General features: G+C 37.2%; 1 protein-coding gene across 1 annotated transcript in view; it reads left to right on the top strand.

Moving 5' to 3' along the window:
• Window positions 1–17,010, top strand: part of CNTN6 (contactin 6) — a 675,643-nt gene that overhangs the window by 556,557 nt on the left and 102,076 nt on the right. The window contains 1 exon segment of the mRNA XM_082345413.1: window positions 3,733–3,828. Coding sequence (XP_082201539.1) covers window positions 3,733–3,828 — 96 coding nt within the window.

The following is a 17,010-nucleotide window of genomic DNA, read 5'->3' as shown; positions in this document are numbered from 1 at the left end:
TTGGAAAGGCATTGAGCTTTTGTGTTTCTTTGTTTGAAAATGGAATGGCAGTTTATGCCATTTTATATGCTGTAAGTGGCAGGGAGACCTCAGTTAACATCTGGAAAGCAGAATAACCTGGTGTTTGAGAGTGTGAGCCCTGGAACCAGACTCTCTCCTTTTCAGTTCTGTCTTGACGAATAGAAACCGTATGGTCTTCAGTAAGTTGCTAATCCTCTTTGAACCTCATATCCTCCTTTGTGAAATGAATGTGACGTTGGTACCTATATTCCAGGATCATCATGAAGATTCAATGAAACTGCTTCACTGAGTGTCTGGCGCTTAGTAGTTATTCTTGATATATGAAAGAAAGAAAGAAAAATAAAGAAGATTTAAAACACTAAAATAAAATAATTCATGCACAGCAAATAGAGAAAGATGCAATTAATAGTATTATTTTTACTTTGGCCAACTCAACTACACTATGTCCTGCTTGAAGCATGGACCTTTTCCTGGTGAATATTTTTTCCTATCCCTATCTTTTCAGGTGCTGTTCTCTTAGTCAGGATCAATAAACTCTGAGTACCCACAGCCTTCCTCCAAGCTTATGAGAGTTGGCAAACCACTAGCCTCCTTCTGTGACAGGGGCTGGCACCGCCAAGCACATCCTCTGACTGTGATCCTCAGGTCTTGGCAGCGAATACAGAGTTTTCTCGCTTTAATTGGGCTGAGATTCATTCCTACAAGTGGCAGCTGCAAAGATGTATTCTCCTTACAATTAGGCGTTGAAATGCTTAGCATTGCTTGGACTTAATTTTAAATACATTTTGGTGGTCCTTTTCCCTCCACTGCACCTTGGTTGCTCCAGGAGAGAGCAAATGGCCCAGTAATTCTTTAAAGCTCATTTTATGGGCCATTCTCAGGCACTTCCTGCTGGCCTTTGGAACAGAGCCTTGTTTGTGAATGCATTTTTGCTTATGCTCCTGCCAAATGCTTCCTCCAAAACCAGCAATAAAACCACAGGATCCAATAAGCCCTGGTCATCAGAATGGCTTAATGAGAGCAACCTCGACAACTGGGGTCTTTAATAGCAACCAGCACGGCAGGACTTGTACCTTGAGCACAAGGACATCCTGGGCAGGTCACCTTTCTGGTTTATGGGAATTTCTCCAAATATTATAGAATTTGAGACTCAGGGAACGACTCATACTAAGCTATTTTTCTCTTAAGCAAAAAATGGATAGGACGAAAATAGAAAAAGGTGGTTCTCTCTGGCCTCTCCTTAAAGAAGAATAAATCTGGAGTTTTTAAAGGTCTTACAGAGCAAAGAAAACTTCACTGAATGCATGTATGGCCACCTTCAGTGAACCTTGCTTCAAAATAATCTGAATTATATCATGTTTCTGGTTAGCAGAAAGGTACGTGAAATACAGGTTGGATACTTAAAACAGATCTTGTTCAAAGTACATTCACGTGAAATGGTACTTAAATTCACTTAATTTAGATAAAGCAAAATTAGATCTTGTCTATGATATGTGTGCTATTAAACAGTTTTAAAATCTGAATTATTAATTAAAACCTGTGAACTAGTACTATTTTCAAATGACTGTGTTTTGATTGCTAACAGAGCTTGGGTGACTTTTGAAAGAGGTTGATTTCCTTTCATGTCAGCTAATAGAAACGCCGTTGTAATCATAAGGCATGGAGAAATTATGTTACAAGTGGATACTATTTAAGTGGAAGTGAACACAGAATACATTAAAGTACCCATAGTCTTATCAACAGTGTGTTGTAATGGCTTCTGATTAACACTGAAAACATGATTGATGTTACTGTGAGCGTGGAACACTGACAATGTGACACAGGGAATTTAATCGAAAGCTTGTTAATTTCATAGAATCATTCAATTTCTCACTACTCCTTTGTGACAGTTTTTGTTTTTGTGACCAGTAAAATGTCATGACAATTTAATGGGAACTTTCAATGATAAAAGTAAGGAAAAAAAACCCTTAAAATCCTCACCGTTATTACTGCTCGAAATAGAAACAATCAATATATTGATTTTTGGTTTTAAATTCAGTTTGTTAGCCTGATTCTTAATGAGTCACATGTAAAATGATGCAAACCCAAGGCAAGGCAATAATTCACATCAATGGTACCAACATATGTAGGCTGATTTAGTCTTTGTATGGCCAAAGAAGAAAGAGGGAATATTTGTTTAAAAATCCTCTAGAAGAAATGTAATGTACAAGGCACTCCAGGTCCTAATCAGAGGTAAGGCTAATGACTGCTGAAGAGGAAGGGGAAGAGATTTAGTTGGGAAGAAGCAGAGTCCATCTTGGGTAAATATTTTCATTATTAAAAGTAAAGCATATATAAGAGTTATTAAACTTATAATACTCCTGCCCCCCAAAATGCCTCAAACAAGATAGAAATTTACTAATATCTAATATAATAATGAAAAGTAGGTGGTCCAGATCAGCTGTGCTTCTGCTCCATGCAGTCACTCAAGCACCCAGGCTAGTGGTCTTTTACCTTCAATATTTTCACGTCACTGGCCATCTAGATGGTGGTGATATTGGGTGGGTAGGTGGAGAACATTAAATTTTTTGGATATTTCCTCTCAAACGTAATAGGTGGAAGTTTCACAATATGTGAGAAGTTTCTGCTTACTCTATTTGCTGCAAAGATGTTTGGGAAATGTATCTTTTGGTTAGAAAAGTGTAGTATTTGTTCTATAAATCTATTACTATGGAAGAAGGGAGAGTAGATTTTGGTAGAGAAGTAGCAGCCTCTACCCCGTGACACTTATCGCAATGTGTATATTTTATACACACACACACACACAAACACACGTTTTTTAATTGGCCTTCTACTTTTCCTATTAGTAAGCACAATAAGGGCAAGGTACAAGTCTGCTTTATTTACCAATATATCTCCTGCCCTTAAATACCCTTCCTATCTTTTAGTAGGGGTTTAATACAAAATTTTTAAATCACTGAATGACTGATTGAATGAATGAATGAATAAAAGGGATTTTACAGGTGAAGAAACTAAGGTTCAGACATTAGCCTTTCCTGGAGGCTGGGTGACCATTTCTAGGAATGTTGAACGATTTACAGCTCAGATGGATAGGTTATCAAGATAGCTAGTAAGCTGTCTTCCGGCACTGAATATCTATGATTCTTCGGTGTTGTAGGAAATTACAACACTTCATATAAGACCGTGAAGCTGCTTTGTGAAGGAGTAGATCAACAGAAATTAGAAAATATACCTTTCTTCTCATTGGTTCAGTCACATAAAACTCTGTCCGTCACAACATTCCATGCTAATTTCTCACAGACTTCATCCCCACATCAAAACGGTTACCATTAAGCTTAGATGCTAGAAGACTGCAGCACACTTGCCACATACCTTTTTTAAATCACACCTTCCTTGGGAAGGAAAAGTAAATATGTGCTGGGTTTAAAAGATTTCCTCTCGGGCTACAGGCTGCCTGGGAGAATAAAAGTAAACAAAAAGTGAGTTTTGTTAACAAATGTCTTTATCATATACTCTGTTTAACTGCATTAAAATAAAAGAAGGAAAGACGAAATTCTGAGAAATATAACCAGGGTACAGCAATTGACCATCAACTAAAACTTCTGGTCAGACAAGTGTGAGTGTTCATTACTGTTAACGATAAGTTTTTCTTCTAAAACTTTTTCTCGGCAAAATAACGAGTTCTAAAGCTGCTTTTCTTTGTTTTTCAAGATATTGAAGACTTTGAAACCAAAATAAGAAGCACAGTGTCCGTCCGAGAAGGTCAAGGTGTGGTGCTTCTCTGTGGTCCACCGCCACACTTTGGAGGTATGGTGGGGCTATTTTGGGTCACACCATTCAGGTGGCCACTCAGGGAATAAAATAGGCACTTCAGTTCTTAGAGCCAATGGTAGCCCTTCATCAAATCTAAGGGACCAGGAAGGTTCGGGCTCATCTTGCTGCATCCAAACAGTCTTAATCCAAATCTTTTCTTTTAAAAATATTTATTCAATCAGCCACTCAACAGATATGCCCTTAAGGAGATGCAGGATGGCTCTGTACACACGTGTGAGAAATGGGGCTTTGCAGTGAAACAACCACAGCTGTAATCTGCTGCCTGTCATCCTGCATGACAAAGGGCAATTTGTTTAACCTTTTTAGGCTTAGTTTCCTCACCTGTAAAGTGGAGACACTAACTAATACCTATATTATAGTACTGTTGTGAATGTTAAATGAGTTAATGAATGTAAATCAATTAGTTTAATGGCTAGTGTTTTATTTAAAAAAGAAAGCTAAGATTGTTATTTTATTTTTATTATCGGGCTCTATGGAGAAGTGAATGCCAACACTCATTTTGGCGACCTCACCTTAATTATTGGAAGAGGAAAGTTACCCCCTAATTGGAAGCAAATGTTGGATGGCACTGAATCAGAATATCTCCTAGCAATGGGGAAAATCAAGCAATAAATGCCATTCCTTACTTTGGAAGAATCTGGATTAGCCAGTGAATTAACCTGTTGCCAGGGATCTAAACCACCCACTGATCTGCAAGCCCTTGGGGCTGCATTTTCTCAAATTCTGTATGGTTTGGTACAATTTGGTAGATTCTCAACCAACTGTGATCCTGGAGGATTCAGTGTAAAAATATCCATAAAGTCATTTCATTTAGTACAATCCGATATCATACTGACTATATTGTAGTTAGCTTAATAATAATAGCAAGTGCTTACATAGTACACACCTAAATACTTTACATGTATTAACTTTTTAACTCTGTACAACAACTACTACTCGAGGGAGATACTATAATGATTATTGTTTTACAGATGAGAACACTAAGGTAGAGAGAGGTTAAGTACTTGGTCCAATGTCATGCAGCTGGTAGGCAGTGAAGCCAAGCTTCAAATCCAGGCAAACTGGGTCCCAGACCCTGGGCAGCTCTTAACCACCACTGCCTCTGTTATAGTTGATTTCCACTTTGGAATGGGAGGATTCTTGGAAACACATAGACAAATATTTAAAAATAAAATGAAAGCAACTTTTCTTCTAATATTAAACCAAATCTTTTTTATGATCCTTTAAAAAGTTGAAAATATTTTTGCCATTACTTTCATTTTTATACAACCTTGTGAAATGCTGACACAAAAAGAAAGAAAAAAAATACTAACTGGAAGTTAACAATACTTTTATTCAATATTATTACAGACTGGTATGTCACTATGCTCACCTGAAATATTAGGGAAGAGTTACAAAACTTTCAATGCTATCTGAGATAAAATAAGAGCACACAAAAATGTGATGATGTTTGTTTTTTAATAATAGGAAAATTATTTTCCAGTACCATAATCTAAGATGACAAGACATGCAAATCATGTTCATTTGTGCTGTCAGTCTGTGTCATTTTACACTCTGACATTGGTCAAAGAGACTTGACAGAATCGAAGATCATTTTTAAATTTGTTTACTCTAAATAAGAATAACAGATATGTAGAATACTTCTAAATGAGTGTCATATATTTTAAAAAGGCCATCAACTAGGAGAAGCTTTCCCTTGTCACCTTGCCACCTACCAATGAAGAAGTATATGTTGATCTTTTAAAGCGTATAAGTCCTTCATTATAACAGTGCCTTTCTGCTTAATGCCATAAGACTAAATAACAGATATACAAAACCTGCCTAAATTAAGATCGTCATAACTGAATAATGCATCCCTGTTGCATGCAAATTATGACAAACTTGCCTGATAACAAATTCGATTATGTAATATGAAATATTCTAGCAGGATTCCAAAGGTATTTGTCAATATTGACTTCATCCAGGTATTATAAGTATTTTCTTCCTGAGAGTCATGGCTTCCTCATCTCTACAAAGGAAGGAATGCTGGAATACTGTTCTTTTGTCCTTTATTGCTCTCTCAGATCAAAACTGAGGGGAATATTAACAGACACCTTTTGCTCCAATTATACAAATAGTCATTCATTCATTAAAGTATTAATAAAGTAATTAATTCATTAAATTAATGCAATAAAGTATTAATAACAGTAATAAGAGCTACCAGTTGTTGAATTGTTACCATCAGCAAGCACTATAAGACTTTCCATTTATTTTCTCATTCCCACCATTCCAATAATTTTTTTTAATTTTTATTTTATTTATTTATTTATTTATTTATTTAACATCTTTATTGGAGTATAACTGCTTTACAATGGTGTGTTAGTTTCTGCTTTATAACAAAGTGAATCAGCTATACATATACGTTAATAATAATAATTTTAAAATGAGGAAATTGAGACTCAGACTAAGTAAATCGGTTTTCAGTTGGTAAATAAAGGCAAGATTCCAACCCAGGACTTTCTGACTTCAAAAAATGCCTACGGATAGAAGACTCTATAGTTAATTCTTAAACCTCAAGCTGCTTATTAGTTTCAAGAATCTTACACCTTCAGGTCTGCTAAGAGCCCTGAGAGTGTCTTTAACCGGTTCATTAAAACAATTCTTTATTCTTCTTTTTCCTGCCTCACCTTCTTGTGAAGGTGAATTGTGCCAGGAAAGACCTCAAGAAAGAAGAGAAATATATTGGTCAGAAAACCTTTAAATTGGATTAATGGACAGCTGGTTTAAAGTGGGTTGACTCTAGAGACAGACATTGTCTATCTTTGTCTGTCTTTGTAATTTGTCCTTAGATTTCATGTGTATCTATGGTCAAGGCCATAACCAGATGACTTTTTTTCTGGAGAGTCTGAGGAAGAATCCACTTCTAAGCTCATTCAGGCAATTGCCTGAATTCAGCTCCGTACGTTGTAGGTCTGAGGTCCCCGTTTCCTTTTCGGCCAGCTGTCAAAAGCATTCTCATCTTCTAGAAGCTGCCCACACTTCTTGCCACATGCCTCTCCGTTTTCAGAACCTCCTTTGCATCAGTTCCCTCTAATACTTCAAATCTCTCTAGCCAAGAAGCATCCCATCCCAGGAAGGGCTCACCTGAACAGGTCAGCTCCACTAAAGATAAAGTCACTTTTTCCAAGTCAACTGTGCCATCTAATCTAACGTAATCATGAAAGTGACATCTCACCATACTCATTAATCCCATCATACTCAGATGGTGGGCAGGGGTCAATGGCAGTTATTTTAGAATTTTGTCAACCATAATACACTTTCCAAAAATTTTGCCTTCATTTATTTCCATCTCTCTAAAGGCTCCATATTTGCTTGCACACTTGGCAGTCACAAAAACATGCCTTAGAAATATACTAATTTGGGCAGATGAGGTTAGCAGGGCAGGATGGAGCAAATGTTGGCATGGCCAAATTACTTTTATATCCGGTGTGTGAAAAGCAAAGATACACTGTAAATATCAATAAAGCTTCTCATAAAGAAAAGTGCTACAGATTCCATAGTGATAGAAGACCATTAGGGCTGAAATTTTTACATCATTTTTTGGACAATTCGGTTATGTTGCCTTTCTCTATGTACCTGGTCAGCAGCAGTGAATCCCTCAAGTTGCTCAGTAACAAGGGAGAAATCATATTAAACGTGATATTATCAGAACATCCTGAATTCTTTGTGCTTTCTCTCTAGTGTATTCACAAAAAACTTGCAAATTCTTTTCTTAACAAGGCCTATCAAATACATTTCAGTGTATTTTATAATATTAAAAAAAAACCTACAGCAGAGTAGGAAAAATTATCAACTAGGCTGAATCCTATAAATTTACCCAGCAAAGAATAGCTCCAGGACCAAAACAAAAGAAAAAATGTGTGTAAACAGATTTCCCACAGAAATGATTGGTCACAACTCAATGAAATAGAGTAACTGGCATAAACCAAACTGAACAGGTGTTGTTATATGGACATCCTTTCTTTCAAATAAACCAAAGGAGATCTGAATCCAGAGTAGGCATTCTTCTGGATGCTTCCTACACAATTTTTAGGACAACCACAACTGCAGATGTGCTACTCATCTAGGAAGGGACGAGTTACAGATAAAGGTTATTCTAGGAGAAACGTACCCACAGTGGAAAAGAAAAGGAACCTAGGCAATAATGCCAGAACGCAAAACTGGCACATTCTGCTGCACCCCTTAGAAATGTGAGATTTGGAAACAAAACAGTAACCATTCCCTATACTCTGAGGAGAGAAGCGTATTTTCTTCCTTAATCCTACTTCCTAGCTAGAGATAAGCTCCATGGATGTGACTGAATCCATGCCTGCAGAGGCAGACTCATCCCTCCTTTCCATCCTCCTAAATATATATAACTCCAAAATATTTCAGAGAAATGTAAGTTGTACTGAAGATTTGGTGGAAAGAACACATCGGATTGAAACATTTCATTTCCCATTAGACCTCACTTTCTTTTCTCCTAAACTCTATTGGTCGTCCATGACTTCCCTTATCTTGACACAATATCTAACAGTTCCTTCCATGATCTGTTATAGTTCTTATCCTTAATTTGGATAACTGTCTCAGAAAAATACAATTCTCCTACTTAGCTTCTTGGTGCTTAGCAGAACTAAAATTTGGAGAGTCAGCTAAATAAAACCCTTTTCTTTCCTCCACTATGTCTCTGGAGGGTTCTAAGGTCATTCCTCTAAACACAGGTTCATGTGGTGGAAAGAACCAATAGAACATTTATTTTACTAATTCATGTGGGGGAGGGGTCACAGCCTTGAGGTGGACTTTGAACTGTTATGCAGAGAGGTCGTTGCACCTTGAGTTCTCACTCACCTCAAGAGTGAGCTTTTGTTAAGAGCCTCAGTCACTTGTAACAATGATTTTGCGTAAGTCATCTGCAAAAGGACTGAAAGCAGAGTTTCCTCTAAATTTTTGAAATGAACGTAAAACACTTGAAGACAAAGCTATTGGATGAATATGAAAATAAGCAGTCAATAGATCTTCATGAGTACAGTGAATGAGCTTGACCTCACATGAAATTTTGTTTACAAATGACAGTGTAGAAATGATACATGTTGTCTAAAACAATTAAAATCACCTTCACTGTGAAATAATAGTTTCACCATATTGAAAGTAAAGAACATTCTTTCCCTTTATTGTCTGGATATAAAACTCAATCCTGGGCTCATAAAAATCGTAGGTTTAAAATTTGTTTTAGAGGAAATGTTCCATTCTCTCCTCAGATACAACTTTTAGGTTTGTAGAACAATTGAATTTATGCCAGTAGTTTGGAGCATCTATGTCTGTAGTAGAAAGATAGCACTATTGTTTGAGCCCAGCATTTGTATTTGAGTCAATAAAAATGTTGACGATTCAACTTAAATTGACAATCGTTCCCAGCAAAGGCTCAAAATTGTGTTAGAGAATAAAGAGGAAAACTATTGAGAAAACATGCTAAACTTTCATATCCCCTTCCTCCCAATTAGTTTGTTGGTTTTTTTCTTGTTTCTGGAGTAAATTACACTGGTGTTGTCTTAGTGGGTAGGTCAAATTGGCAGTGACAATATTACTTTTGAATGTTGCTTGAATGTGTAAATTATTTAGGCAGATAGGCCCAACAGCTGCTCGTTAGCATAATAATAATAGTGATGATAACCATCATTATTGACCTTCTATTATATATTCACTCAGTAAATATTTATTGTGTACTTACTAAGTGCCACTCATTTTACTGAGTTTCAGGGATATGGTGGAGAACAAAGCAACAAAGTCCTTCACTCCATGAATCTTACCATAAACAAATATAATAAAAAATATAAGTATGGCAGATGGTGATAAAAGCTAGGGAGAAAAATAAAGGGGATAGGGAATGATGGGTGTGGCTGCTGTCTACTCAGAGGTCAAAGAAGCCATTTACATTTGCGAAGAGGACTAAAGGAGTGAGTGAGACACTGAGAAAAGGCAGTTTGGGGAGTAGGAGCAGCATGTGCAAAGGACCTGTGGTAGGACTGTGTCTGGCATGTTGGAAGAACAGCAGTGAGGCCCGTGTGGATGAAGAAGGGTGAGCAAACAGGAGAGTAGATGAGGATAGAAGCACTACTTTGAAGATATTTTACAGCCTTTGGAGTTTCCTGTGAGTGAGATTAGAACACATTGCATGATAGTGAGCAGAAGAAAGACATGCTTTCTCTGACTTTCAGTTTTAATAGTTTATTCTGGAGAACAGACCATCAAGGGGCAACAATATAAGCAGTTAAAAGGTGATTACAGTGATTCAGGCTAGAGTTAATGGTGGCTTAAACCAGGATGATAGCAGTGGACAGGTGGATAAGTTGCCATATTCAGGATATATTTAGAGGGTATAGCTGAAATAACTTCCTGAAAGATTAAACATGGATTGTAAGAAAAAGAGAGGAGTAAAAGATAACTCCAAGGTCTTTAGGCTGAGCAGCTGGAAGAATGCAGTTCCACGTGCAGGGATGAGGCCAATAAAGGGGGAGCAGGTTTGGGGATGGGGGAAATCAGGAATTTATTATAAGACACGTTAATTTTCAAATATCTAACTTCAGAGCGAAAACTTCGAGTATGCAGCTGAATTGATGTATCTAGGAAGAAAGGTTTGAAGAACGAAATTTGGAAGTTATCATATGTAAATAGTATCTAACACCATATGATTGGAAAGATAATGAGTGCCTACTATACACTGGGCGTTCAGCTCAGCATCTGGCATACCTCGACTCATGTAACACTTTCAAGAAAAATTTCTCCAATTTACAAATTGAGTAACTGTGTTAAAGAGGTTACTGTTAACTTGGCCAAGATCATGTATCTGGAGTTCAAAGGATCCTATCTAAATACCACTGCATCTATTCTACTGCCTAATTTTGTCAGACATAACCTGGCCACAGCAGACACTTAATAATTACTGCATAAAGTATACAAAGTGATAGCAAGTGTTCTGAACTCTATTGGAGAATATGTAAACACCATCCAGAGAGGTGGATTGATTTTCCTAAAATTAGTGTACAGTATGAGAACCAGAAAGATTATGGCTCTCCCACTGCATGTAGGACCAAAAACCCAGAGTTTATTCTTCTAGGTCCCATGCTCCACACATTCTCTCCACATTCAGAATCTCATTCATTCCCAGGAAGAATGTTTTCCTTACTTTTCAGCACATTGAACGGAACTCATGTTACAGCCTGTTACCATCTGAATAGCCCAGGGTTTTTCAATATCAGTACTACTGACAATTTAGGATGAGATAATTCTGTGATATAGGGTTCGTCTTGTGCATTGCTAACATGTTTAGCAGCATCTTTGGCCTGTACCCACTTGATGCCAGTAGCACACCCTCTCCCAATTGTGAGCACGAAAAATGGCTCTAGACATTGACAAATATCCCCAGGTGGGCAAAATCACCCTTGGTTGAGAACCGCTGGTTTAGCCCATCTCTTACATTCACTCTATTAAGCTCACCCACGGAGGATGGAAATTGAGGAGGAAAGAGGAAGTCTAATCCTTGTGTATTATCCCCCATGACTTGCCCAGGCTTCCTTAGAATTGGAGGAATCCCTGAAGTTTATTCAGAATCTGGCTAGGTTTTAATTCCTTCTTCAGAAAGGATTTGCCAGTACAGATGCTGTCCTAGAATTCACTGGAACCTAGGAATCATAGGAACTCTGAGGGCCTTTACTTAGTGATTGTCTGTAGGCCACAAAGGCAGCGATCTCCATGATTCCAAACAGGAGGTGCTGTAAATCAAAAGGTATTGAATAAAATCTAGGTGGTCAAGCAGTAATTATGGAACAAATGGGAGCTCAAATAGGAGTGATTATAAAGGTGTTGGGGCAGTTTTCTGGCTTGCATCATAAACTTGCTCAGCACCGGTATCAGTGACCTCAACCCAGAATAGGAATTATTCTTCTTGGATTAGGTCTTTACCACTGAGCTGGCATAACCATGATTTACCACCTAAGAGCCAGTCACATTTTACCCTGTAGCACTACACAATGTTTGCAGTAAATTACACTCATACTGGAATATTCCAAAGGGGGGATTTAGCCACTAAATCTGAGCACTCTGCTTCAAATTCTTTTTTCTACTCATTTATTTTCTGCCTCAAGAAACATGCTACCAATTTTGACATCCTTTCTACAGAGCCAACAGAAGTTCTCAGTGTCAGTGTTTATTTTTACTGGTCTCTTTCACATGAGATGCTTCCCCTCTAATAAAAATTACATCCCATATAATGGGTATACTTGCATATAACTTTTGTGTTTGTATTTTAAATATCACAGTACAAGATATAGGGCTGCAAAAGATGTTAAAATGTATTCATGCTCTGGGGAAAACAGGATTTGTTGTATGCTTGACAGAGCAGCAGACAGTCTTCAATTGCTTACTGCAGATCTTCCATTTCTAATAATAATTGTAGAGGATGGTGTCAACGTGAAACTACAGACAATGGTTCAGGGAGGACCTATTATCATTCAGTTCCAGCGTTCCTGCTGAATCATCATAGGGAAAATACATCACAATCATCAATAACAAATAAATGCCATAGACGGTGGAGAAAATATTTAAAAATTCAATGGTTTCAACTTAAGTGGCTCATGAATTATACATTTAATTAAGAAAAGCCAAATGGGAAGGATTTTAAGCTTCTAATTTGCAAGGTATTTTTCTTCTTTCCCCATTAAAAAAATATACAAATTAAGCACGGCAGTGGCTGATAATGGAACAAAATAGATAAAAGCCCCCACTGCAGGCTGGCTGTTTGGATGAATTGGAAGAGTCAGACTATGGGGAGAAGGGAGCAGGGCAGGATGAAAAATAACAGTGACAGGAAGGGCTTGCAGCTTTACATCTTCAACAATTCACAGAGGGGCACAAAAGACACCTGGTTTCTAGTCTCAGAGCTACTGCAATCTTCCTTTCTGCTTATTCGCCTGTAAAATGAGGAGGTTGGGCTGGAAGAAATCTCAGGTCCCTCCCATCCCAGACATTCCATGAATCTATGAACTGATGTACATCCTTTTCTCCAGCCCAAAGGCAAATATACAAGGTGACCACCGTTCTATCAAATCCTTCCTAGTGTGATCACGCAGAGGACACTGAAATTTACCATTAATAGCAGTTATTTTCAAAGCAGACTTTGCCCAGTGTCAGCACCCCCTGGGAATTTGTTAGCAATGCAAATTCTCTGGCTCCACCCCAGACATACTGAATGAGAAACTCAGAGAGTGGAGCCCAGCAGCTGGTGTTTTACCAAGTCCTCCAGGTGATTCTGATGCTCACGGAAGTTTTAAAATCTCTTCTCTAGAGAGGACTTTTTGGAGAGAAGAATTACTTATTACAGGTTTTGCAAATGTGTTCTATTCCCTGCTAATAGTAGCTATAAGTACACTGGAGTAATTTAGAATAGCGGGTTAATCATTTATTCTACAACATTCTGAGGAAATTGAATCCAGGACAGGCAGTACTGATAGGGGAGGGAATGCGTGGTGAGGAACAATTGTCCTAGGTGTGAGTAGGTTCAGGTATGCAGGGAGCTGGGGTTTTGGAAGTCTGAAGGCAAGGAAGAATAGCCAGAAAAAGCATACTGACATAGAAAAAGAGGATCAGTTGTAGATACACAGAAAAGAAGAAAGATGGTATTAGGGAAAGAACAAAGGGTTTGACATTAGAAGGATCTAGGTTCAAGTTCTACCCCTCTCTACATGTTAACAGTATGATTTTGGGAAATTACTTTTATACCCCTAGCTCCAGTATCCTCCCCTATATATATGACAGGCATATTAGTAATAGCCAATTAGCCTCACAAAACAAATTGTGGGAATGATGAAACAGGTATGAAATAAAAGTGCTTCTTAGTTGTTTTTTTTTTTTTTATTATTCCTTAGGTAATCCTCCTTATTTCTGAACCACTCTTTGAGCAGCTTCAAAATATACCATAATTGAAGAAGGATACACCACATGTAGGAACAGATCGAAAAGTTTTAGCAGCTAAGGTAAAAATGAATTCAGCAAGGGAGAGGTGAAAATTACAGTCTCTGGCCCCAAGATTATAGGGTAAAGAATACAAAGATTTCTTGGGCACTAGCGGCAATCTGTAATTTCTGTAAAGTGAAAGGGGTTACCTTGGATTTCAGAGAGCTAGAGCTTATTTTTCTCCCCACAGAGGTATTGATGAAAGATCCCTAGCTGAACACAGTCCTGGGAATTTGCTCAAGATTTGTCTTTATTTCATAGAAGGTTCAAAAGATGAGGAGTCACTACAACAGGGAGATCTGAACTACATTTTTTCCTCCTCTTTATACCGAAGAATATTTTGCTATCTAGATGGCTCTCCAGTTTTAAACAAAACCCTTTGAGCATCTCTTTGGTAAAGACAAAGCAACAGGCTCAGAAATGAGACCGCAAAGGACATCAGTAAAGAAACTTAGAAGCAAGAGACCACATGAAATGATAGAAGACTCCAGTAGGGACTTGAAAAAGAAAGCAAAGATTCAATACCCGGAAACAGGACAAGAATGTCAAAGCATATTTTAAAAAATAAAAAGCGAATTGTATTTATGCATAGTTGATCTAAAAGCATAGAGTATTAGAAAAATCGAAGGAATGTTGAGGGTGGAGTAGACCATTCATACAAACACAGGTTTAACCTCCCATCCACTGCAAAAATAAATTTTTTTGCAACACCTCAAGCAATGCTCATCCATTCTCTGCTTGGTCACCTCTCATGATAGAAAACTTGTTCTCTCATATATCTTCTGCTGGTATAGCTCTAAAGTTTAGACTGGTCTTCACTGTATCTTAATACAGTCAAACTGCATTCTGTAACCCTCAACAGCTGCAAGTCCTACTTTTGCCTTCTGGACATCAATGGAGAGGGCTTCATTTCGCCCTTTATGAACACGACAGCAATTCGACCTATGAAGACAATTCAATTATTCTTCCCCATTTTCCCCCTCAAGGGTCAATATCTAAGTTCTTATCACTTTCTTTGGTGTCCTAACTTCTGGCCTTTGCTATGTTTTGCTTATCTCTCTCTTGATATACTTGAGATTTTTAATTCCCTCCCAATAACGGGTGCTCTGAACATAATATTACAGTTCAACCACGAGACATTTGTAGGGTGTTGAAAACAGATTCCATGGTATTTTACTCAGATATTAATAAACCAAATTGATAGGAGTAGGATTAGCTATCTGTACGTTAACAAGCTTCCTAATGTGCTCTGAATAAAACATAATACTCCAGTCTTAACGGTTCAGAGTAAGAATAAAAAATATTATCCATCATATTTTTTATAAGTCATAAAAACTTGTAAGTTGTAAAAACACTGCTTCATTCTAGTGTTTATCTTTCCTGATACTAGTTTCATCCCGTTGCTTCTTTTTCCCATTTACACAAATACTACATAGTAATTAAAAACTCTAATATGGCAGAAACACATTATGCAGAGAGTGAAAACCTATGGTATTCCTTCTCCTTACCCTGAGAAAACCACTATATACATTCTTAGGTTTCTTAATTTAATAATTTATATGAACACACACATATATACATATACACACAAGTCCTCACACACAGATACATAACTCTTAATGGGATCATACTAAACATCTTGATTTACAACACGCTTTTCACATAATGATGCGTCTTGAATATTTTTCTTCCTGAACACTACTTTTATAGGTTTAATGCCACTTTGTGCATTTGCACATTTCATGCTTTAGTGGCATTTTTGTTGCTGTTCTTCCCCCTTGTCATATATTTCCCTTATATCTTCTTCACTCCTTAGAATGATATCAGAGTTCTGGCTGTATAGATGAATTTATTTTTGTTGAAATCATTATGAATTGTTGTCAGAATTTAATATACTATTATATAGAATATATATAATTTAATATATAATAGATGATTTGATTTGATTTAGCTCCTCCTCACTATTAGTCTGTTTTTTTGTACACCCACTCTTTTCTTCTTTCTCCTTCCTATCCTCCTTTCTTGTATTCTTTTAATAATCTGGTTCTCTAAGTGTATTGTTAATGCTTTATGTTTTTTTTTCTTGGTGAAAGGGATGATAAAGATGGCAAAATTCCCACACTCCCACCTTCTCAAAAGTTTTTCTATATGGATCAGGCTTAAGGTCAGAATAGCTGTCAATCTGTATTGCTTCCTCATCCTTTAGACAATTTTAAATCAGTACGACTAGTGAAGAATGTTTCAGGTGGTCTGCTTCTATCTGGAGAAGACTGCTAGATCACACCAGAAATAATTAGCCTTTTTTTTTTGGTCTCTACCATGTCTCACTTCTGTACCAGTTTTAATATAAGTGCAGATGAGAGATATGACCTGCAACTTCTGTCTGGACAAGAGGCCCCTAGTTGCTTCAGGTGCTCTCCTATGAGCTGTGATTTCTAAGTGTGTGATGTCCAAATTCATCTACAGGTGAAGATATTTTAACCATAACTAGTATATCCCCCTTTTCACCCCTAGCACCTATACCTTCCACTTATTAGGGGGGAGGGGTCATTTTTGAACCAGTTATATTCTTCCACTTTCCTAGACATAAGTCCAGTTCTACCTAGTTTCCACAATACGTATAATTTTTAACCTTCATATAGCACCACACTTACAAAACCTTAATCCATGAGAATATTTTCCTTTGCTCAAAGATACCTGGCTAAAATAAAAAATGACAACACGTAATTTTTGCAAAGATTTAGAACAACTCTAACTTTCATATATTGCTGATGGAGATATCAACTGGTACAATTTTGGAAAGTTCTTCTGTAGTTTTTTATAAAGTAAAACATGCATCTATCCTATGGCTCACTCCTAAGAACTTAACGAAGAAAAATGAAAATGTCCACAGATAGTCTTAGAAAAGAATGTTTATTTCAACCTAATATACAATGGTCCCGAGATGGAAATAATTCATATGTTTTTCAAGAAGAAAGCAGCCAAACACATTGTGGTATATTCATAGACTGGAATCCCACTCAGCAATAAAAAGGAAAGAAGTACTGGTAGTCACAACTACATAGGGGAACATTAAAATACGTTCAAGAAACCAGACACAAAACAGTACATTGGGAGTTTGGGACTGGC

Source organism: Balaenoptera borealis (genome assembly GCF_965194805.1).
Source record: "Balaenoptera borealis genome assembly, chromosome: 12".
Taxonomy (NCBI): Eukaryota; Metazoa; Chordata; class Mammalia; order Artiodactyla; family Balaenopteridae; genus Balaenoptera; species Balaenoptera borealis.
The sequence above is the reverse complement of the archived record's forward strand: the minus strand, read 5'-3'. Positions and strand labels throughout refer to the sequence as shown.